General features: G+C 43.6%; 1 protein-coding gene across 6 annotated transcripts in view; it reads right to left on the bottom strand.

Moving 5' to 3' along the window:
- The window catches only part of TEX2 (testis expressed 2), a 105213-nt gene that overhangs the window by 39847 nt on the left and 40446 nt on the right, over positions 1 to 24920 (bottom strand). For 5 of the 6 annotated variants that reach the window (XM_058704988.1, XM_058704993.1, XM_058704994.1 and 2 more), the window contains exons 2-3: positions 18429 to 20094; positions 370 to 570 (exon numbers count right to left, since the gene is read on the bottom strand). In XM_058704988.1, the coding sequence (XP_058560971.1) occupies positions 370 to 570; positions 18429 to 20081 (1854 nt within the window). In that variant the 5' untranslated portion in view covers positions 20082 to 20094. Of the gene's footprint in view, positions 1 to 369; positions 571 to 18428; positions 20095 to 21424; positions 21614 to 24920 lie in introns of all 6 variants that reach the window. The other variant, XM_058704989.1, reaches the window with a different exon arrangement.

The raw sequence follows: 24920 nt of genomic DNA, 5'->3' as shown, positions 1-24920 counted from the left end.
CCCTAAACCACTACACATAGCTTTTTGTTTGACGGAAAAAAATAACCCTTAAAACAGATGAGTGTGCTATGCCTTTGTTCCTCAAAGTGTGGTCTGCTGACCAGCAGCAAGAGTATCACCCGGGAGCTCACATAAATGCAGATTCTCAGGACCCATTCAGAGCTGCTGAAATAGAATCTGCATTTAAAAAGATGCTTGGCTGATCTGCATGAAAGGCACCATCTAAATTATACTAATACTTTAAACACACACACACACACACACACACACACACACACACACCCTTTTTGAGGGGAAAAAATGCAGTAAAGCAACCAAGATTCCAAATGCTTTTCTTTCATTTGTGTTTCCCATACTAGCTGGGCTCACCTTGCTGTCTGAAAGGTCGTAGATTTTCTGGCTGATGTAGGTAACCTCTGGCTTTGTTTCATTGTAGCTTGCCCTCCTGGATATATTTTTATTGGGTTTTGAAAGTCTTAAGGTCCCACCCTCAAGTCGAACAAAGACTGAATGGGTCAAAGTCGCGTGGTAAGTTTCTGGATCATAGTTGTAAATCTCATTCATCCATCCCTGATGAAGAAAAACTTCCATTAGTAAAATTAGAGTACAAATCTGATTGGCTATGAAAACGAAGACCACTGAGGTATTCGGGACACTGAAACCAAACCTAACTATGACGCCAGTGTCAATTCATTGGTGACCAGAGGTTGCTAAGACAAGTGCTCAGCTTTTGAAGGATAATTAGGGTGGAGGCATAATTTAGTATGTTTCTGATAACTAAAAATCTGGATTTGGGGGAGAATGATAATGTCCATTTCTCTAAATAGAAGGTTCTTTTCTCTTTTCTTTTCTTTTCTTTCTTTTTTAAAGCTAACAAGCAAATCAGGAAACTCAAAAGTGTTATTCATGTAAACAGAACAAGTCTCTCCACCTGACCTCCCCTGGGGGTGAATAATCCCATCCAGTCTGGCCTTCTTAAATTAGCCAAACTCATTCTCTTCTCAGGTCACCTGCAAACCATCTTTAGAATGTCACAGATCATATTAACTCATGCTACCATTCCAGGACTGAGAGAACACCTACCGCTCCATTTCTGGCTCGCTGAAATCACACAGTAAGGCAGATGATCAGGAATTAGGCACTGAATATTATAGATATGATCAACAGTATTTCAAAATCCAAACACATATAATAACTTCAACGAGTAAAATTGTGCCCCAGGTCTCCCCTCAGTAACATAAATGTACTTATACACTGATCTTCAAAAACAGCACACACATTAAAGTGTATGGACAACACACAAAAGCCTAACACACCATAAAATTATGCTAAAGCTCCTTCTCCTCATAGCTGTGATCAATATTTATCATCTAATACTCTACCTGCCCCACAGTACTTTTTCAGATGATACAGTGTCCCAGATCTCCTTAAAAGAAGTTCTCAGGGCACCTAGGTGGCTCAGTCGTTAAGTGCCCAACTTCAGCTCAGGTCATGATCTCCTGGTCCATGAGTTCAAGCCCTGCATTGGGCTCTGTGCTCACAGCTCAGAGCCTGGAGCCTGCTTCAGATTCTGTGTCTCCCTCTCTCTCTCTCTCTGCGCCTCCACTGCTCATGCTCTGTCTCTCTCAAAGATAAACATTAAAAAAAAAAAGAAAAGAAATTCTCTAGGGAATTTTAATTGATTGTCTTCCACTCCCTTCACTTTATAAATGTTTCTGGAACAAGCAGAGAGGTACTAAATATCACACTGCAGTTGGGATTGCCATCCTTTTCAAAGAATGGCCATTTCCGTGGTGAGTACTTGAGTCTCACACTGAAGTCTTGACCTGAGAGCCTCTGCAAATGCAGAATCCTCAGAATTCTCTGTTATCCAATTATCCATTCATCAAAACATGCACTGTCTCTCTATGTGCCAAGTAATTTGTCAAGAGCTGATACAAAGACTTTAAAAAGGACAGGAGTTTTTTTTGTTTTTTTAAAAAAATTTTTTTTTTTTAACGTTTATTTATTTTTGAGACAGAGAGAGACACAGCATGAACAGGGGAGGGGCAGAGAGAGAGGGAGACACAGAATCGGAAGCAAGCTCCAGGCTCTGAGCCATCAGCCCAGAGCCCGATGCGGGGCTCGAACTCACAGACCGCAAGATCGTGACCTGAGCTGACGTCGGACGCTTAACCGACTGAGCCACCCAAGCGCCCCTAAAAAGGACAGGAGTTTTGACCCAAGGCTGCTCCCAAATCAACAGAGAACTGGGTCTTCATTTCACCATGTTACCACCCTGCTGGGGTAACCATAAAAAGGTCGTCACAAAAAGTATGCTGAATGTAAGTTAAAAACAGACAAACAACCTTCATCGTGGGGTATATATGCAAAATTTATGAGCCAATTATATAGTTTTATAGATGTCAGTAGGGTGTTTTGTTTTTTTGGTTTTTTTTTTTGTTTTTTTGTATGTGTTAGGAGTATCTCTTCCTCCTCCTAATGTGTCACTGCATCTATTAAAAATGTTGAATAAGCAAGCAGTGGCCACAGGAAGAGGGTGTAATCTAGGTGTTGCAATGATCAGAGCAATGAAATGAAAAAGGGGACAGGCGACATAGAGCACAATGGGGCCTGAAGTAGACTGTACTGTTAAGAGTATCAGTTTGGGTAGTTTTATTTTGTTAAGTGTAGAACTAAGCACATTTTTTGATTCATAGTGTTTTGTGTGTTTTTCCTTAGTCTGTTATAATGGTGAAGTACGTTCATCGATTTCTGAATGTTGAACCAATCTCACATTCTCAGGAAAATTATGTATTGGTCATGATGTGAAGTTGGATTATACCAGCTCACGAGAGCTAATTCTACACATCTCTCCCTGACTCCATGGTCAGTGACCTCACGTTGTTAGCTTACAATTAGCCATGGTGGGAGTTTTTATACCCTGGAAATCAGTGAACAGTATGAAGAGCGTTTCCCCTCGTCCCAGAGAGCCAGCTTACCAGCATACCACTATTATCATCCTTTTTATACACTGCAGAATTTGGCTTACTAATATTTTGTTCAATTGTCCCTCTAAGTTCATAAGGGAAAGCGGTCTATAGTTTTCTTGCAATATCTTTCAATATTAGCTAGCCTCATAAAAGGAGTTGGGAAGTACTCCTTCTCCTATTTTCTGGAAGGGTTTGCGTAAAATATTTCTTCCTTAAAGGTTTAGTCAATTTGCCAAGGAAGCCATCTGAACCTGGAGTTAGGGTTAGGGTTAGGGTTTTCTTCATTGAAAGGTTTTAAACTATGAATTCAATTTCTTTAACTGCTACTGGACTATTCACGCTATCTATTTCTTCTTGAGTGAGCTTTGGTAGTTTGATAGTTTGTGTCTTATGAGGAATTTCATAGAAGTTGCCCAACTTCCGGGTATAATGTTGTTTGTAATATTTCCCTATTATGCTTTTAAGTCTGTAGAGTCTAGTGATATCCTCTCTTTCAATCCTAATATTGGTAATTTATACTTCTAAAACAAGCATTTAATGCTGTTAATTTCCCTCTAAGCACTGTGCCAGCTGCAATTTTTGATAGGTATTTTCAATTTCATTTGATTAAAATATTTTTTATTTTCCCTTATGACTATATTTGGACCAACAGGCTAATTAGAAGTATGCTGTTTAACTTCCAAATATTTGGGAATTTTCCAGATATCTTTCTGTTATTGGTTTTTAGTTTTTAATTCCATGATGGTCAGAGAACATGCTTTGCCTAATTTCAGTTCTTTTAAATATGTTGTTGTTTTTTTTGATGTTAATTTATTTATTTTGAGAGAGAGAGAGAGAGAGAGAGAGAGCGAGCGCACGAATGGGGGAGGGGCAAAGGGAGGGGGAGAGAATCCTAAACAGGCTCCGAGCCCAGCACCAGAGCCCAATGCAGGGCTCAAACCCACAAACTGTGAGATCATGACCTGAGCCGAAATCAAGAGTCAGACGCCCAACTGACTGAGCCACCCAGGCATCCCTAAATTTGTTAAGTTTTTATGACCCAGAATATGGTCTATCTGGTGAATGTTCATATATACTATAAAAAATATGCATTTTCTAGAAATATATTTGTCTTTTTAAACAACGTTTATCTAAAAGGTTTCAAACAACATTTTCACTAAAGATCTCCTGCATGCAAGCCACCATTTTCTTTTTATTTCAATTTGGTTGCAGAAAACACTTTCTTACATAAATAGGCTTACTAGGCCTAAAGTTCTAAGGGCAAATAGATTAATAAAGGACACTGTCTTACATAAATAGGCTTACTAGGCCTAAAGTTCTAAAGGCAAATAGATTAATAAAGGACACTTTCTTACATAAATAGGCTTACTAGGCCTAAAGTTCTAAAGGCGGATAGATCAATAAAGGACTTGAAGCAGATCCGATTTTTCTGGGCTATTTCAGAGCCATGCTGAAAGGCCACGTTGCAGTTACTTGCAGAGCTACTAAAACCAAGAAGAATCCATGGAGGGAGGGATGGAAGGGCTGGCGCTTAAGACTTTCTTAGGGTCAGGGAATGATAATGAGATTAAAAGAGCAACCTGCTATCAGTGTCATCTATGAGCCATTTAGCCATACGGTCCCCACCAGGGATTGCTCTTCTTGAATTATTTCCTTCTGAGCACACATCTACCTAGAAGAGAGGCTACCTGAGGATACACAGCATGTGTGGGATACCCTCTGCGGGTACCTGCATCTGGTTAACGAGAGCAATCATTTCCACAGGGCTTCAGGGATTGGCTTCTAGCCACAAAGCCATGCTCTCAATCCAGCAGCCTGAGCTCCTTCCCAAGCCAGAGAGCCAGCCCTCCGGAGTTCTTGCTGGGGGCAGCCCGCATCCCCCCAATGTGGCCGTGGCTCTGAGACGACATGTGGCTGTCCTCTGCTGACTGCTCTGACAGGTAACAGGCCACCCTCCGCCACTTGCCAAACTGTAGAAATACTAGAACAACCTGATTTAAAGGCATGTGGAAGAGAAAAGAGAGTTTTAAGTCATACACAGTACAAAAAGAAAACCGTACACCTGCCCCACTGGAAGACACAGCAGTGAGAGGCAGGGCGAGGCCTGGGAAGACAATCTAGGAGATGCCTTTCCTTGGGAGAGGTCCAAGGGGCTCCAAGCTCCCTTCCCCTGGCTCAGGGCTTGCTTGGCCCTCCCTCTCCCTATCTGCTCTTTCAGAACCACCAGTGGCTGCGCTCCAAACGCACAAAGGCTCCCATGGCTCCTCCTTCCCTTTTATCTTCACATTGCCTTCTTCCCGCATTACCATTTTCTTTTCTTCATGTTACGGAGTTACAAGAGGCTAAAGCCCACACCTGCCAACAAACAAATACAACCCACGAGTCAGGATTTCAACTGCGTGGTTCGAGTTGGATGGTCTGTGGTGGACCATCGGTGGTTAGCTTAAGCGAGGCCTGACCCTTGATCATACTTGATTACAGGACAGACTGCTGGTCCAAACACATGCCCTGAAGCCCGCCCACAAACACGAGCAGAACATGAGTCTGACACACCTGTGTTCCAATCCTGGCCTCACCACTTGCTGACTGCCAAGTTGGACGATGCTTACCCTGTTTTCTCACCAGCGAGAGCGTCTAACATGGCCTACTTCCCAGCTTCATGCCTCCCCCGTCCCCACCTCACCCTCTGCTCCAGCTGTAATCAACTTCTCCATGCTCACAGCACTTTGTTGAAGTACAGTTTGCATATATCAGTAAAAAGAATAAATCTTACACATAAGATTTTAAGATATTAATATTAATATTTGTAATAATAGCTGACATTTGAGCTCATATTATGATCCAGGCACTTCAGGTGCATTATTTACTTCTGCCAATTACCCAAGGTTTTCCAAGTGAGGAAAATGAGGAGAGAGGTTATGTGATTTGTCTAAAGAGTGGTTTAAAGAAACCAAACCAAAACAAACAAGCAAAAAAAAAAAACAAGTGGCCCGGAGAGTGGCAAATCCAGAACTTAAGCCAAGTCTACCTGACTGTGAGGCCCAGGCTCCCACCTCCCCTCCATGGCATGGCCCACCTTCTGTCTGGCTGGTCATCCCCCAGGTCATGGCAAAGGTGACACTTCTGCCAGGGAGTCTCTATGATCACCTAGGCTCAGGTCTCTATTATCTTCCTCCTATCATTGTATCTGTTAACTGCCTGGTCTACTTGAGTACAAACACCACAAGACAATCAGAGTTGTAACGAGTGTTTGTTGACCGAATACATGAACACAGCCCAATTCAGAGGGTGCCCAAGAGGATTAAATGAAATCTGTATGTAAAGCACAAGTGAATAGGACAGGCTGGTGTGCTCTTCACAGCCTGATAAGTATTGTTCTAGCTGCCTAAGTGGAGAGAAGCAAAGGAAGGAGCTGAGATCCTACCAAGTGCAGAGAGTGGCGGGGGTTACTTTGAAATAGAAGGCTTGGTCACTGCTCCCAAGGAGAAAACCAAGCTATAATTGCACAAAATAGCACAGAACGAGAGAATAAGCTGATCATACTTGAGCACACCTAGACTGCCTGGGTGGCTCAGCTGGTTTCGGCTCAGGTCATAATCTCACAGTGAGTTCGAGCCCTGCGTCGGGCTCTGCGCTGACAGAGCGGAGCCTACTTGGGATTCTCTCTCCCTCTCTCTCTGTCTCTCTCTCTCTCAAAATAAATAAATAAACTTAAAAAAAGAGAGAGAATAGGTACCCTATTCTTAAGGTAGAATCTTAAGAGTTAAGATTAAAGAGTAAAAAAGAATTGAAGAGCAAAAAAGGCTTTTCAGGACAGAAACTAAATTAGCCATTTCCCTACAGCAGAGAAAGGTAGGTGCTGTGACTGAAACCAAGGTTTCCTGACTCTCATGCAGAGCTCTTTCCAGAACATTACAACCTTTGAAAGGAGACCCTGACAGACTCAAAGGGGCTGTTTCTCGACCCACATTAGTCAGGACGCTGACTGGCTATTCGGACGCCTGGACCAGGAGGTGGCCAGGCATGATCCTCCTGCTTCTGTCCCCTGATGCATCCTACTGACCCCAAACCAGGCAGGCTGTCCCTGCAAAAAGCGATCTCCCAATACAAACCCAATTGCCTTTGATAACATCACTCAGCCCACTTTTTCCCGCAGCTTGACCAACTCCCTGGATTAAGCTGCAAACAGCATTTCCAGATCTAAGTCAAATATCAAACTTGAGAGCAGTGCAGAGACTTCAAGGCCTGCACCCTGTCCCTCGAACACGCCCAACCGTCTACTGCTCAGCTCTCTAACATTCTCAACCCTGAATTTCTTACCAAGTAAGATATTTCTCCAATTTTATTTTGTTATGGGACATGGGAGTGGGTATAAAGAGATATGCAGTCAGCAACTCATTCCATCTCAACAGCTCAACTAAAAAAACTCAGAGATTTGGGGCGCCTGGGAGGCTCAGTCGGTTGAGCGTCCGACTTCAGCTCAGGTTGTGATCTCACGGTCCGTGAGTTCGAGCCCCGTGTTGGGCTCTGTGCTGACAGCTCAGAGCCTGGAGCCTATTTCAGATTCTGTGTCTCCCTCTCTCTGACCCTCCCCTCTTCATGCTCTGTCTCTCTCTGTCTCAAAAATAAATAAAGGTTAAAAAAAAATTTTTTTTTTTAAATAAAAAAACTCAGAGATGTTCTCAACCTACATGAAAGCAGCTCAGACAAGCCTTGTCTCTTTCTGAGGCTGGAACTGTTAAAATGGAGACAGTGCATACACTAGGGGACAATGACCACAGTCAGCTGGGCTGCAGCTGTCTGGCCCACCGACTGGTCCTGTGATCCCATCTGTAAAAGGTCAGGGGTTTCTCTTCCATTCTCTACTGGATTTAGAAGCCGTATCTGGCTGAAAGTACAAACCACAATCTATAAAGGGACTCATTTCATACTTGGAAAGATTAAAAGCTGCAATTAACCTTTTGCAAAATAATAAAGTCTGGAAGGACTACTATTATGTTCACTTTCAGTTACAGTGCCAACCAGGAGGTCAAGACCAATGCTCTCTTGGTCAGCTTGATGCTGTGCTGACCAGAGTAAAGCATCAGCCCTCTGGCCTGAGGAAGCGACGGGGCTTCTCTATCTTCAGTGTTGCACAGACTGACATTCTGCTGTCATGTGGCTGTGCTGGCACTTGAGGCTGCCTGTCACTCAGCTCTCCTGCATCATTCCTTCATCTAGCCTATCAGGGAAGGAGCAAATCCGAAACAGGACAGAGCCAGGGCTGAGGTCCCTGCTGCTGAAAATCATCTCTGAGGCAAATAAACAGGTGATCACTTTTCTTCTGTCTCCAAAAGTAAAACATAAGCAAGATTTTCTCTTTTCAGGTTTTGGCCCCTTTAAAAATTTTTTAAATGTTTTTAATTTATTTTTGAGAGAGAGAGAGAGAGAGAGAGACAGAGAGTGAGCAGGGGTGGGGCAGAGAGAGAGAGGGAGACACAGAATCCGAAGCAGGCTCCAGGCTCTGAGCTGTCAGCACAGAGCCCGACGTGGGGCTCGAACCCACAGACCGTGAGATCATGACCTGAACTGAGTCGGACACTTAACAGACTGAGCCAACCAGGCACCCCATAGAACACTTTTCAGAATGTACTGGCAAATAGCAGGAAACGTAAGAGAAAACATTCACATTTGACCAAAAAATAACATGATCTCAGATGAACCACTGAAATAATCAAGGTCTCAGTTATGTTAACACATGATAAACATTAAATCATATCAACAAGTTTTGAAATTATAAGACAATAGATTAGCAAGCCAATAAATCAGTAGCCTCCAAACTTTTTAGATCATACATCCTAGCAGCTAGAAAATTTTGAGTACATACCCATAATATATCCATTTGTTTATAAATCATGTTCTAATATATTACTTTTATAATATAGTAAAAAATAGAATTGAGAGATATGTAGCTTTTATAAAGCTATATATAGGAATTGAGAAGTATATAGCTTTTATAAAAAGTAAAAAATAGGAATTGAGAGAAAAAGATGAAATAATTAACCTTTTGGAAATTTTTAGTTTTTCCTTTCTGAAAGCTTTGTACTATCTTCAGCTGACACCTCCAGGCACAATATATATACTTAGGATGAGGCTCATCATTAATGATAATGGATGTAAATCCATATTTCAAATAGTCTTGTCGATAATTTCCAAGGATTTTGACAAAGGTGGTTATATGGTCATCTGTATGGTAAATATTAGCAAAGCCTATAAACTTTCTTAGAAAGAGTAAAAATACATATAAATAGAAACTAATACTTTTTTCTTGGATAGAGTCTTTAGCAACCCATCTTGGAGACCACTGAAAAGAAGCAGAAGAATGAAACAGAGTTCACGACAGCGGCCTCGGGCACCAACACACCAACATGTTCATACTCTGACGCCATCTTGTTGGCAACCTCTTTTGGGGGGTATAGCAAACCTCTTCTTAAAGGTTAAATACTGAACAATAAGAACAATCTTCGATGGACTTAGTACTTTTCTTTATACATTAAAATAAATATTAGAGTTGAAAGATATCTAGCATTGATTTCTTTCATGATTAAACCTTACTCTTCCAAAAAACATCACTGAGACTCACCTATGCCCACAACCTCTCTCCTCACTCCATAGATGAAACTTGCAGCAAAACCAAAAAGGATGGTCCTGTAACACCTAGCCGGAACTCAGGATATGTTTTCTCAAGGAAATGATGTTATAAACTTAGTTCTATAGGAGTGAACCAGAATTATTGTTTAGCTATGCTGTAAGCTAATGGGTTGAGTGGGAAACTGGCAAAATGTTGATAATTGTGGAAGCTGAGACTGGGTGTTGGGTACATGGGCTTTCATTACACTATGCTCTCTACTTCTGTGTATACTTGACATTTTCTATAGTGAAAAGTTGAAAAATAAAAGTTCAAGAAAAAAATCATGCTGGAGTCACCTGACCTTTTTAACTACATTGTTCCCATGGAATTCAGGACACATTTCCTGTGCCGTTAACTCTCCAACCAACTTTAAAACATGGGTACCTGCTTGCCAAGTGAGGGCTGCCTGCTTTGAAATTTATCTCACCTAATGCTTCTCAAACAACATGGGACACTGGGAAACAGACATGTTTATAAAAGCCATACATAAAACCTCAAGTGACCCATTATGGGAGCAGAATATTTCCAGTTCGATATAACGTAGAAATAAATGCTTTTTTATTTCTTGTACTCATTGTACTGGGGGTTATAAGAGACCAACGAAAAGCAAACCAAGTCTCTTTTGGCTGTAATGGGTCTGTTTTCTTCTGACGATTTGCACACTCTAATTTCTTAAAAGAAAAAAATTCCATGAAATTGAGATTAAATTTACAAGTTTGAATTTCTTCTCAAAATTGATAATGTTCTCTCTACAAAATTATTCTTTTACATATCAAAACCAAAGTCTGTATTTTGGGAATTCAATATTTAAAAAACTCTCCCTCTTACTAAATATCTAAATTTGATAGGAACCTAAGGAAAAAAGGTTCTCCAAAATTCATCTCTATTAGTCTTGCAATGGTAGAAATGTAATTTTAGTCAACCTTCTGGGCCATCTTTTTTAAAAGGAGACAGATCAGGGGTACCTGGGTCGTTCAGTCAGTTAAGCTTCTGACTCTTAGTTTCAGCTCAGTTCATGATCCCAGGGTTGTGGAATCCAGTCCCGTGTTAGACTCTGTGCTGAGTGTGGAGCCTGCTTAAGATTCTCTCTCTCTCTCTCTCTCTCTCTCTCTCTCTCTCTCTCTCTCTCTCAAAACAACAACAACAACAACAACAACAACAACAACAACAACACAGATCTTCACTCCAGAAACTAACATTCTACTGTTGTGTTCTACAAGTGGTTTATAAGTCTGAAATAAAGAATTTACCCACAAATAGAATTCAAAACTGCATGAGTCATACACTTGAACATAAATCCAAAAACCTTCTGAAATCTTCAGGAAGCTTATCATTATAGACATGGGGAAGGTCACTGTGCACGACTGGCACTGAAGCATACTCCTGGTCAAGTGACAAGTGCATTGTTAGAGAAGAAGCATTCAACTTGCTTAAGAATGCTCAGCAAAAACGAACATCCCAAACTGCTGACTCTAAATGCCTCATTCTCCCCATGCCCAGACCCAGTCTTTCCCAGGGTCCCTAGCTCAGGCTACCTAGCTAGTGCCCCCAAATAAAACCCCCAGAAAGTTACCACGCAGAGAGCGTTGCTCGAAATGATGCCCTTGGACTCTGCAGCACAAGCGAGGCTCTGCCTGGAGCTAACCTAGCCCAACTGCCAAGCCTTCAGTCACATTAGGGTCTCCTAACCTTCTGGCCTTCCCTCCTGGCTGTCACGCATTCGACTTGTCACCTGGCTGCCTACGTGGCAACCTTTCTCCTATTTGCTGCTTCTCATCAGCAGCGTGAATGTATGAATTCATAATGTATGCATGCCCCAACATTAAGAACAAGCAGGCTTTAGAGGAGGTTCTCAGAGTCATTCTGTGGACTTTGTGACAACTGTTTGGCCTCAAAGAGGTTTTGACTGCTTCCGTCCCGGACCAGAGAGCTGCTGACTGGCAGGGTTGAGTGAGAGATGGCAGAGGGGCATGAGGCCTAACCAACTGCCTATCAGGCTTTGGGAACAGCTACTACTTGGCTGCAAACTGGTCTCTGTGACTCTCCATCCTACATATTCACCACTGTAGTAGGGTCACTGTTGAATACAAATGTGTACAGTGTGGATGGAATAATAAAATCACCTGGATAAAGTGCAGAAGAGCTTTACTTTTCCCTCTCATCTTCATGGGAAGTCTCACAGAAGAAAAACTGCAGTGCTTTCTGGATTGTTTATGGAGCCAATTTAGGACTGTCAGCCCAGGCTGCAAGGATTTCCTGGGCCCATCAATGAGAACTTACATGTCTCAGAAGTTTAAAAACACGCAGTCTCCTAAAACAGTCCTGGAGCACCAGGACCCCTGCCTCTGCGGTTCACGGGGCTCCTGGATGGGGTACGTGGGACCACGGTCAATGGGCTGTGCCTCTATACCAGAGATCTTTATCACAGGCGGGTTTTATAGCACGTGTCCTGGAATTGTTTTTAGAGTTTCCATACTTGCCTTCAAGAACTGCACCATTACATCCCCTATAAATACCAACAGGATAGTACTGGGTCCACAGAAAATCGCTCAAAACAGCTAATTCCCTAAATCAAGCTATTTTTTCAAAAAGGGGCTCTTTCACACATGAAAAAATGCTCAACATCACTCATCATCAGGGAAATGCAAATCAAAACCACAATGAGATACCACCTCATTCCCGTCAGAATGGCTAACATTAACAACTGAGGCAACGACAGATGTTGGCGAGGATGTGGATAAACAGGAACCCTTGTGCACTGCTGATAGGAATGCAAACAGGTACAGCCACTCTGGAGAACAGTATGGAGTTTCCTCAAAAAACTAAGAATAGAACTACCCTACGACCCAGCAATTGCACTACTAGGCACTGATCCACGGGGTACAGGTGTGCTGTTTCAAAGGGACACATGCACCCCCATGTTTATAGCAGCACTATCAACAATAGCCAAAGTATAGAAAGAGCCCAAATGTCCATCGACAGATGAATGGATAACAATGTGTTATATATATACAATGGAATATTACTCGGCGATCAAAAAGAACGAAATCTCGCCATTTGCAACAACGAGGATGGAACTAGAGTGTATTATGCGAAGCGAAATAAGTCAGAGAAATACAAATATCACATGATTTCACTCGTACGTGGAATTTAAGATACAAAACAGATGAACACAAGGGAAGGGAAGCAAAAATAATATAAAAACAGGGAGGAGGACAAAACATAAGAGACTCTTAAATATAGAAAACAAACGGAGGGTTGCTGGAGGGGTTGTGGGTGGGGGGATGGCTAAATGGGCAAGGAGCATTAAGGAGGACACTTGTTGGGATGAGCATTGGGTGTTATGTGTAGGGGATGAATCACTGGATTTTACTCCTGAAATCATTATTGCACTATATGCTAATTAACTTGGATGTAAATTATTTAAAAAAAAAAAAAAAAAAAGCGGCTCTTTCAACTCCACCCTGGGAACAGGTTCACAGACCTGTTTCATAAAGGAACCAAGGCCCATCTCCTGCATCGCTTTTAAAACCATACATTCAGAGAGCAGAGATCTAGAACCTGCCACCATCCCCATTTCTCTAATGCTCTACTTGGCAGACGCCAGTGGTCTTCTCTCCCTTTGAATTCAGGAGGCCAGTGCTGTATGAGTACAGGTAAGAGAAAAGCAGACTTGCTGCCAGATGCTTCCCAAGCAGTAAACATCAGGTTTCAAATCTTGTCAAAGATGGGCCACCTTGGTGTTTCCACTGCAGTGGGGAAATAAAAAAAACTCTCACTAATCTGTACTTTTTGGTAATTATTTTTTATCTTCCTAAAAGACCACCCTTTTCAATCAAATTTTTTTTTTTTTACAGTATCAGGGATTTCTTTAAAAAGAGCAACTTCATTAGGAGATGACCGGGTCAATACTGACTCCCTGCCTACACTTCCTGATAAAACCTCATGCGTTCCTTCACTCATTTATCCATCCACCCACCTACCGATCTATTCATCCAATAAATACTCTTATCATGTGCCCAATATGTGCCAGGTGCTGAGGACATAATGATGAACAAAATGGATATGGCCTGTGCATTCATGAAGCTTATGGTGTACTGGAGAAGACGGACAATAAACACACATGTAACTAGGATACTTGTGAGTACTACGAAAGGGAGGCAGAGAAGGCTAACTGTGCCTTCAGACTTCGGGCACCCCTTTCTGTAGTGTATAGCTGTTGCTGGGAAGAATCTGCCCAGGCCAAGTCCGAGATTCCTGAGGACCCCTGCTACTTTGGAGGACCCATATGACTAGCTCACAGTGGAACGTGAAGAGAAGTTATGTATGTCACTTCTGGGTACAGGCCTTATAAGTAGGTATGCCTTCTCTTCCTTTCTCTTTCTCCTTCTGCCAGCTAGATGCAAGGAACTCTAATACCCCAGGCAGGGGTCAACAAACTGAGCCCGAGGCCTGTTTCTTTAAACTTTTATTGGAACACAGCCACACCCATTTATTTGCACATTGCAGCTGTTTTCCTGCAACCATAAGGAGTTGAGTGATTGTAACAGAAACTGTATGACCCACAAGCCTAAAATATTTATTATCTGGCCTTTTAAGAAAAAGTGTGCTGAGTCACAATATGGAAGGAACTTGACCCCATGAATCAACGTGTGGGATGGGCACCCATTCTATACTGGAGTGTTAGGCAGGCAAGAAACAAACTTCTAATTTGTTACAATAGCTAGTGTTATCCTACCCCTTACGCAAAGTAAAGCACAATGTCCAATGACAGAATGTAACAGAAAATAGATGCTCAAAGTCAGGCTCCACTATACTTCCTTTTCTTATTGCAACATTTGGGTCCTAAATTTAATGTCAACACTGCTTAAATGTTTTAAAGTGTCATATTTTTAAAATGGTTTTCAAGAATATGATCTCCGACTCAGTAAAATTAATTAAGCCCAAAGAACTTTTGCATTTGAAATCTTTGGCTTACAATATACAACCTACCCTTGTAATCTGTAGTAGTGTCCCTTTTTTAAAATAAAGAATGTATTTAGCCAGGTTTCTAAAAACAGCCCTACATACCAAACAAAAGACCTCAGGCTAAAATGTACTTTTCCTCAACAGTAATTAAGTCATCCCTAACAAGGCTAAGAATGAAAAAGAACTACCACAACAATCAGAGTTCAAACATTAATCAGGAAGAATACTCATAAAATAGCATAAGATAATTTGCTTGGGTTATAGGTCCATGACAGCATTTAAGGTCTTGTTCTCTTACCACAAAGATTCAAATATATTTATCTCAGCAGCAAGGGCAAAACGCCCTCCTTAAAAGAAATAATTAGTTCTTGGCTCCCCCACTCACAAGCTGTGCAACCACGAGCAAGGAACTTTAACCTTTCGGTGCCTCCACTCCTCATGAGCACTCCCTAACTAAAAAAGGTTGTAATGAGGACTAAATGAGAGAATGTACCCAACACCTAGCCCGATATAGGTGTTCAACACCACAGTGTTGCCTTTCCTCTTTCCATGATTGGATCAAAGAAACCAGACTGTGCCATCATATTAAAATCCTATTCCACTGGCATCCTCTGTGTAGTAAGTAAACTCTTACCATATAGCAGTGATTGGACTCAACACTGAAGATGGAATGCATTAAAATTAAAACTTCCCAAAATAATAAAGTGCTCACACCAGTTTAAACTGAATGTCATGATTGTTAGGCACTGGAGTTAAATGTCAGTACCCTTTTTCCTTGCTGAATACTAACTTACTTAGAGGACACGTAATTCAGGTCGTCACAGTATCACCCTATCAGAAGCATAGCAACCATAACGAGTCACTTTTATTCTACTTCATATACCAAGCTTAAGTGTGCCACATCCTCAAGACTCAGCACAAGCTTCTCTTAAAAAAAGAAAGTCACATGACATACTGCCGTGGGGTAAGAAAGAAAAAAGATCAGGGGTGCCAGGGTGGCTCAGTCGGTTAAGCGTCCGACTTCGGCTCAGGTCATGATCTCACAGTTCATGGGATCGAGGACCTGTCGGGCTCTGTGCTGACAGCTCAGAGCCTAGAGCCTACTTCAGATTCTGTGTCTCCCTCTCTCTCTGCGCCTCCTCTGCTCACATTCTCTCTCTCAAAAATAAATAAACATAAACAAAATTTAATTAAAAAAAAAAGAAAAAAGGTCAGACTGCAAAATACATGATTTCATTAAATCAAAACAAAAAGAGTATGCGAGTATGTATACACTCACACATGCAGGAATTTAAAAAAGGAACAAAACTAAGATATATATCAAAATCATTAGTTCCTTTCACTAGTGTGATAAAAAAACTTTTTTTCGGGGCGCCTGGGTGGCGCAGTCGGTTAAGCGTCCGACTTCGGCCAGGTCACGATCTCGCGGTCCGTGAGTTCGAGCCCCGCGTCGGGCTCTGGGCTGACGGCTCGGAGCCTGGAGCCTGTTTCCGATTCTGTGTCTCCCTCTCTCTCTGACCCTCCCCCATTCATGCTCTGTCTCTCTCTGTCCCAAAAAAAAATAATAAAAAACGTTGAAAAAAAAATTTAAAAAAAAAAAAAAAAAAAACTTTTTTTCTTTCGGTTTCCTCTGTTTTTAAAACACTGACCATGTATTTCTTTTTAATAAGGTAAAAAGTTCATGAAACTAGAAAACAAACAGTATTTTGGACCCTTAGGATTTTCCCCTTGATTTTTTTGCATTTTGTTTTTTGGGTTTTGTTTTTTGTTTTGTTTTGTTTTGTTTTGTTTTGCAATAAAAAGAGATGATGCCATTTTTTGAACATTCTTATTTAAACAAAGAGGAGGAAAAAAACTTTTAACAGAGAAATGAAACCAGCTTTGAATACAAAAAAAAAAAATACAAAAAACAAACCAAAACAAAACAAAATAAAACAGAGAACGAGTTGTGAGGAGTTGGAGGAATTAAAACTCTTGTCTCTGCTGGTAGGAACGTAAAATGGTGCAGCCACTGCGGAAAACAGTATGGCAGTTCCCAAAAAAATTAAAAATAGAATTACCGTAGGAGCCAGCGCTCCCACTTTGGGATATATATCCAAAAGAGTTGAAAACAAGATCTCAAAAAGCTAATCTATAACATCCATGTTCGTAGCAGCATTATTCAGTATAACTAAAATGTGGAAGCAACCCACGTGCCCATTGACGGGTGAATGGATAAGGAAAAAGTAGTATATACGTATAATGGAATATTACTTGGCCTTGAAAGGAAAGGAAATTCAGACTAATTCTGATTATGCTAAGTAAAACAAGCCAGCCACAAAAAGACAACTACTGTCTGATTCCACTTATATGAGGTAGTCAGGAGTATTCAAAATTGAAAAGACAGAGTGGAACTATGGTTGCAGGCTCCGGAGGCAGAAGAATGAGGAGCTACTGTTTAAGGGATAGAGTTTCTGTGGTACAAGATAAAAAGAGTTCCAGGGATGGATTGCGGTGATGGCTGCATAACAATGTGAATATATTTAATGCCACTGAACTGTATATTTAGAAATGGTTCAGATGGTGGGGCGCCTGGGTGGCTCAGTTGGTTAAGCATCTGACTCTTGACTTCAGCTCAGGTCATGATCTTGTGGTTCATGAGTTCGAGCCCCGCACTGGGCTCCACACTGTCAGTGCGAAGCCTGCTTGGAAGTCTCTCTCTCTCTCTCTCTCTCTCTCTCTCTCTCTCTCTCTCTCTCTCTGCCCCTCTCCTGCTCTGTCTCTCAAAATAAATAAATTAAAAAAAAAAATGTTCGGATGATAAGTTGTATGTTATTTGTATTTTACCACAATTAAAAAAGCATATATATATGTATATATATATACATACACAAAACATGTATACGTGCCTATGACTTACAAACTATACAAGCTACAACTGTATATATATATTTCCAAATATTTTGAAACATACACAAAACCCTGGTTTGTTTGTTTTAATTTTTTTTTAATGTTTATTTACTTTTGAGACAGAGAGAGACAGAGCATGAGCAGGGAAGGGGCAGAGAGAGAGGGAGACACAGAATGTGAAGCAGGCTCCAGGCTCTGAGCTGTCAGCACAGAGCCCGACACGGGGCTTGAACTCACGAACCGTGAGATCATGACCTGAGCCGAAGTCGGGCGCTTAACCGACTGAGCCACCCAGGTGCCCCAAAACCCTGAAGTTTTTAAAATATGTACAAATAAATACAAATGGAAGTGCTAATATTTTCTTCCTGCACCCTAACGGCTCTTCCCGGCCCCCCTAAAGAGGCCCGAACCCTGAGACTGTCACCGACCGGAAGGTGATGTCTCTCTCTCTCTCTCTCTCTCTCTCTCCAGCCCACACCTCACTGTGCACACAGGAAAGAGCAGTACCATCAGTAACCACCCCCGACACCAGTTTGCCTTCTCTTCCTCCTGTCCTTCTCTGGCTTTCCACGAGTGCTGAACCCTTCTCCAGGGCCCCAAGCACATGCAATCCTAACAGACTCAGCGAGTAGCAAATCCCTGGAAAGTTTAGAGAGAGACTGAAATCCGAACCGCATGTAAATGCTACTCACTGGCACCGTGGAGGATCCTTGAAAAACTCCTCAGTGAACTGGTAAAACTTGAATTAGAATGAGGTTTACCAGAGAAGTCTCCTGGGTGCCCTTGGAGCGAGGAGAATCCAAAGCCTTAAAAACACTGCTTATGTGAAAACCATGACCGTCAACTAAGACCATTAAGTTGGATCTAAAATCAGGCTGTTTGGGGGAGAACGGTGGGGGGCGCTAGCGGGCTGCTGCAGAGGGACTTACCTTCAGTATTTCCGGTTCTTTGATATCCAGGGACCTCGTGTTCCAGTGTTGTAGGCTTTTATGTAATCTGTGATATTTATGAGCACTTGGTGGTGTAAAAAACCAGACCATGCACACTGCAGTCATGAACCCAAGGCCAATTCCCAGAAAGAGTCCGCTCACGTAATGGGGGAGGGGGAGGATGAGGTACCCATAGACACACAGGATAAAGAAGCCCAGCGTCTTCACCGGCAGCTCCGGGTGCTGCACGGCCGAGTGGGCCTCGTCCTCACTGTCCAGAGTCGGACCGTCATCCGCCGGCACCTCGGGCCCGGCAGGGAGATCCGGGAGCTTGTCCGGCGTGCTCTCCACCTCCGCTTCCAAATCAAAGTCCTCGGTGTACAGTTCGCAAAACTCCTCATCCTCTTTGCTCACCAAGGCAGACAAGGAACATTTCTCAAGAACCAGGGAGCTTGTCTTCAGGCCTAAATCCTTCAGACTGCCGCCCTGGGCACTCTTCGGTTCCGCCTCTCTTGAGGGCGGCTCATCGGAGGACCTGGGGGGGTCACTTCCGGGGCCGCTGGGGTCACTCCCATAGGGGTCCCCCTCGGAGTCACACTCCTCTTCCTTGATGCTGTAGTTGTTATTGCTTTCCAAGTGACCGTTCAAGCTGGACAGATTGCAGAGTTCTGAAGCACTTGAAGATAAGGCTTTGGGCCTATGGCTGCCACTTTCCTCCCCTATAATTTTACTAAGGAGCTGAAAAGGCTCATAGATGACTTCTGAAAGGCGACGCTTAGTGTCTTCGATTTTAGCCTCCATCTCGGGCACTTTAAAAAAGGAGCGCGTATCGGAGGGAGAAGTCAGTGGGGAAGAAGGCGCAGTTTTGGAATCTCCACCTGTGCTCCGTGGCTGTGTGAACTGCTTGAACAGGTGTAAATTGAGCTTGGAGTCCGGTGGTTTATAGGACACGGTATCCGACTCCTGCCTGGAGGTGTCTGTGGACAGAGACTTGACTAATGTCTTCATCAAGTGCCTGTGCCTCGAGGGGTGTGGGGACTCTTTTGGCTCCACCTCGGTCGACAGGGACTTCACAAGGCTCATGAAGGGTTTTGCACTGGAGAGGGTGGAGGCTGAGGCACTGGACGACAGGATAGGAGACTTGGAAGGAGAGGACAATGGGGAGGAAGAACTGGTTTTCCGCTCAGAAAGGGATGACACACTGGGAGAGCTAGCTAAGGGCCCGGACGAAGATGACCCTGGGGACAGAGCCAATGGCACTGTACTTAATACTTGCACTGCCGGAGGAGGGGACTCCAACAGCTTTACAGTGTTCTCGGAGACGGGCAAAATGGCAGGGGACACGTACAGTCCATCTGCCAGGATGGGCTGAGCAGCAGGGCCAGTGTAGTCATAGCCACCCTGGGTTTCAAAATAGAGGTCTTCCTTGGCCTCGAGCCCCGTTACAATGCTTTGGTCGTCCAGCCCCTCCTCGAGGTACTCCCTGAACTCCTCCTCTTCTTCCTCCTCCTCCTCCCCGGATGCCGAGAAGTGAATGGCGATAGTGTCTCGGGACACGGACCTCTGCACGTGCACTCTGGGGGCTGATGGTTTTGGCATGTCAATGGTTTTCTCGGCATGGCGACCATTCAGACTTGTCATTGCCGGCTTCATGAGGGCTCAGGCTCTGCAAAAACAGCAAGAAAACCAGAAGTCAGAAAGTCACTTCTCCACAGGAGAAACTGTCATGTGCACACTGGAGCACAGATGTCGCTCACTTCCAAATGGTGATTATGCCTTGACTTGGCAGATGGCCACTGTTTCTCACTTGAGCAGGTCTGATGGTTTAATTTTCACCAGATAAATCCCAGTTAGGCATTCTCGTTTATGAGCAAACTCCAAACTGGTATTATAAATGCCATACAGTCCGTCTCACTTTCGCAACATCTGAGTAATCGTTTCCTCCCTCTTAACTGGCTCACTTCAATCAGCAATTCTAGATTTCAACACTTAAAATAGAGGTTACCAGCATCACTTTCGAAGTCCAACGAGATAAAATGCGGCATCCTGGTGATTTTGAGGATCTTGGAACAAAAATTTCACCAGTGTTTTCTAGCTATAAAAAGCCAACCCAGGAGGATTATTGCTTCCATTGCAATTTTCTCAGCCATCCTAACAATTATTTGGTTTGCCTCTCCCACCAAGACTCATACTATCTTGCCACTGCAAAGAAGCAGCAAAGTCTCCAAGGGCAGCAAGGGAAATCTGTCAATGAATTGCTATGACCTGTTGGCTTCTTTATTCCCCAAATGGCAGAGTATTTAGGCAGCCATGAAGACATGGGCATATGCTGGGGCTTCAGGATAAAGGAAACACATTTTAAACTGAATCCACGATTCAGAGGGCAGGAAAATTAAGGATCAATGCCGTAACCCACCACCAACCAAGAACTCAAAGGGCTACGGTCAGAGACGTGGAAGCTATGCTTTCTGCTCTTCTGGAGCTTAGCAGCCAGCTGGGGAGAAGACAGACACCTGGGCAGCGGAACTAAAGTCACCAAGCCGACTCTGTGACATCTGGTACATTACTTCTCTCCCCATTGACTAATGGGCACCACACATCATAACAGACCCTACAAAATGGAAATTAGCACCACAATCTGGAAAGAAACCCTGTCAAAGGAGCAAGAACACACTTGAGGAATGAATTTCAGGTGTTCTGAGGAGGCTGAGACCATTGTAGGAAGCAGGACACCGCGCTCAGTGTTTTAAACTGATGGCTCAGGGGCACTTGGCTGGCTCAGTCGGCAGAGCTATGCAACTCAATCTCAGGACCATGAGTTCAACCCCATGTTGGGTGTGGAGCATACTAAATTAAAAAAAAAAAAAAACCATTAAAAAAATAAAATAATAAGCGGATGGGCAGGTTGTGACAGAAAGGGCATGATTAGAAAGAGGGGAAAAGGTGTGAAGATGAGCATGGGCATGGTTGTCCTGCCACACGGGTCTGTCCTTTACCTCCAAGGGTGTGGGTGGGGTGGGGTGCTGGGGAGCACTGGGAGACCACCGGTACAAGAGCAGCATCATGGGAAGTGGAAGAGCGGCCCCGGGAGCTGCCAAATAGGGCTTCTGGTACTTTCTCCTTTTCCAGTTGATTCTGTGGGACCCCGAACAAGCCTAAACTTCTCTGGTTCTCAGAATTGTCATCTGTAAAATGGAGAATCAAGAGTTCTTTCCAAATCTAAAATCCTACATGTTTATGACGATTGTATACCACCCAACGTAATACACTCAAACAAGTCATCTACCATCAACGATCAATATTACATTGCTTGCTTGTTTCTTCAATTTGAAGAGCTCCCATATTGAAGTCTTCTGCCAAATATTAATTTCCAAAATGCTGGCAACTGATACTACTAGCAGGAGAAAAGGCAAACCCATGGTGGGAGGGGGGCAGGCAACAGTGATCCTGGGTCCCTAGAACAGAAGATATCCCAACAATGACAAAAATTACCATTTAAGCGCCCAGTCACAACATGGACACATCTGAAACTCCCCTTTTTTAGTATGAATACTTAAGACAAATTACTTTCACTGAAACTTTCCAACAGAGCTTTGCCCCTGCTCATCCATGACCCTCAGACTCTCCTATCACCAGTGCATTCAGGAAAAGGAGTTTAAATCCAAGAGCTGAGGGCAAGTTAGAAAGACAAAGCCTCCGGTCTAGGACCATCTTCCCGGTTATCTTTGAGCCAACAGGTTTGTAAGCGTAGTAAGAAAAATACCAAGTGCAACACATATTTTTCATTTGTCACCTAGTTTTATAAGGGCAATTTAAAAAGAAAATGATAGAGGTAATTTAAAAAGAAAATGTTGATAGCTGATAATTCTCAGTAGGCTGAAAAATGAGTTTCATTTAAACTGCCTTAATAACATCAAGGACCACGTGTAGGGCTCCGCTGTTCTGAGGCTGCCTGATGGCATGGTGGCTGCAAGTTAAAATGACTGCGGGCACAGGTGCAAATACAGAGCACGATGTGGGGGCTGGACAGTGTGAGCTGGTCTTCTGGGGAGCAAGGCGAGAGTGGAGAGGCCTGTCCGTAGTTGAGGGTGGGAAGGCCTAGGAATCGGCAGGCAAAGTCAGGTCCAGGAAGGGGCCCACGGGAGAAAAGAGTAGTGTATCCAGGACCCTGTGGCACAGTGAGCAGGCACCTGCCCAGGAAGGAGCACCATCAGGGGCCTGCTCGCCCACCTCTCCACAGAGTCAGGCCCTGACTTGCCAGTTGAAGGGACCTCTGCTAATCTCTGATCAGACTGTCTCAAGGCCTGTGTCAGCCAGCAGGGCCCACGGGGGACTCCGTGGAGAGCTGGATGCCAGAGAGCCAGCTAAGGGCAGGCAGTCTGGCTCATCATCTAATGTCTCTCTCCTGGGCTCAGGTAAGTAGCCTGAGAGATCCAGAGTAAACTCCCCCAAATCCACCCTGACCATTTATTTCACTGGTGTGCTTTTTGTGTTTGTTTGCTTTTACAAATACATGCCACATGAGGCCAGAGCAGCACTGCTACTGCTTAAATACAAGAAAATCTCAGGGCTCTGTTCACTCGTCTGCAAAATGAGGGGATGAGACTAAAGAAAAGCTGCTTCTAGGACCAAAATTGCTGGATAATTGAGTGTCCTGGAACCAGAGTGGATACTATGGGTTCCAGACAACCCACCAAGTGGTCACTCCCTCCTCCTGGGGACTACTGCAAGCCTCCTCCTCTCTGTCCTCCCATTGGCTGGCTGCTGGGGCCAGCAAAACTGACCCTCCCACAATCACAGCCCCGCAGGACAGCCAAGGTCAAGAGAAAAAAGCACCTGACGGTTGCCCAGGAAGATTATGTGGTTTGTTCAAGGCCGCAGCACTGACTAAAGGAGGGGGAGGGAGGGACAGTTAGACATGGGCTTTTGACACTGATGTCCTGATGCCTTTTTCACCACAGCAAGCTGCTTCCTCTAGCACATCACGCACATTCTTTATGACTGCTTTGTCCTAGCACCCGCCGTCTGTGCTCCTCCACGGACAGCTCTCCCAGGAACTAAGGGCTCAGTTCTCAACAACCAGCCTGTGACCAGCTGCATGGAGAAATGGAGAGTCGTCTCATTGTCTATCCGACAACCTAGTATCCTAAAAAAGTACCTAGCTCACTAGCGCCTGCCCTCCACCACCCAAACTCAATTATAACTGGGCTTCAAAAAAGGAGACAACCTTATCAAGCCCTTGGGAACTGAAATGCCCGAAAAGGAAATTTCCTTCCCAACAGGTCTCCTTCTTCCAAAGCCACCAGCAGATCATAGGACCCCGGGCTTTGACCCTGACTCCAGAGTCCTCAGAGGGGGAGGGCCTATATCTTACGTTGCCATATAGGATTTCCTGCCAGAGATTCATTTAAGCAAAAGTCTGATTTGGTCATGAGCAAAGTGTGGCTGAAGATTTACTGTGTCCAGCCCCAGAATGGATGGGAATGTTAGAGACAACACTGAAAAACTGAGGCCAGAGGTCCGGTGTCTGGGAGGGCAAGCTGTATTATCAGGCTCACCATTCTGCTGAAAACTAACACTGAATTCAATATTAAAAAGAAAGGGAAAAAAAAAACCCGAAAACTTCTGAAAAGCACCGAAATTTTAACAACTGGGAAAGGAATAACCAGGCCGAGACTACGGAAAATGGGAACCCGGAGAAGAGCTCTGGAGAAGCCATTCTTGCCCTCAAAACACTGGATGATTCTGACAAATGGGAACTATTTATTTCCTTATTTTTTTTTTAAATGTTTATTTTTGAGAGAGAGAGAGAGAGAGAGAGAGAGAAGTGTGAGTGGGGGAGGGGCAGAGAGAGGGGGAGACACAGAATCTGAAGCAGGCCCCAGGCTCTGAGCTGTCAGCACAGAGCTGGAGGCGGAGCTTGAACTCATGAACCGTGAGATCATGACCTGAGCCAAAGTTGGTCGCCCAACCGACGGAGCCACCCAGGCACCCAGGAACTTGAATTTTAGTGCTCTTTTGAGCAGAAATCAAAGTTCAGGGCTGGCTGAGATACAGCACTAGCTGAAGACCCTTCCACAATGAGCTGCTCCAGAGGGCCACACGTGCTCAGCAGTGGGTGAACAAGGAGCAAACCGGCCCTCTTCGAGTTGAGAGCTTTGAGAACATAACGCTAAGTGAAGTACGCTGGTCACAAAAAGCCAAATACTGTGTGAGTCCACTTATTTGAGCTTTCTCAAGTAGTCAGCTTCATATAAACACAGAGTAGAAGGCAGTTACCGGGGGTTGGGGAAGGGGAAACGAGGAGATGTCTCACGGGCACAGACTTTCAGTTTTGTATGATGAAGAAGTTTTGGAGACTGGTTAGAAAACAATGTGGATCTACGTAACACTACTGAATTGTACACCTAAAGAGTTAAGATGGTAAATTTAGTGCTATGTATATTTAACCATAAATTGGAAATAAAAAATATTTTGAAAAATATTCATTCA

The sequence above is a fragment of the Neofelis nebulosa genome, chromosome 16 (assembly GCF_028018385.1).
Source record: "Neofelis nebulosa isolate mNeoNeb1 chromosome 16, mNeoNeb1.pri, whole genome shotgun sequence".
NCBI classification, from domain to species: domain Eukaryota; kingdom Metazoa; phylum Chordata; class Mammalia; order Carnivora; family Felidae; genus Neofelis; species Neofelis nebulosa.
This window is presented reverse-complemented; position numbering and strand designations above follow the sequence as displayed.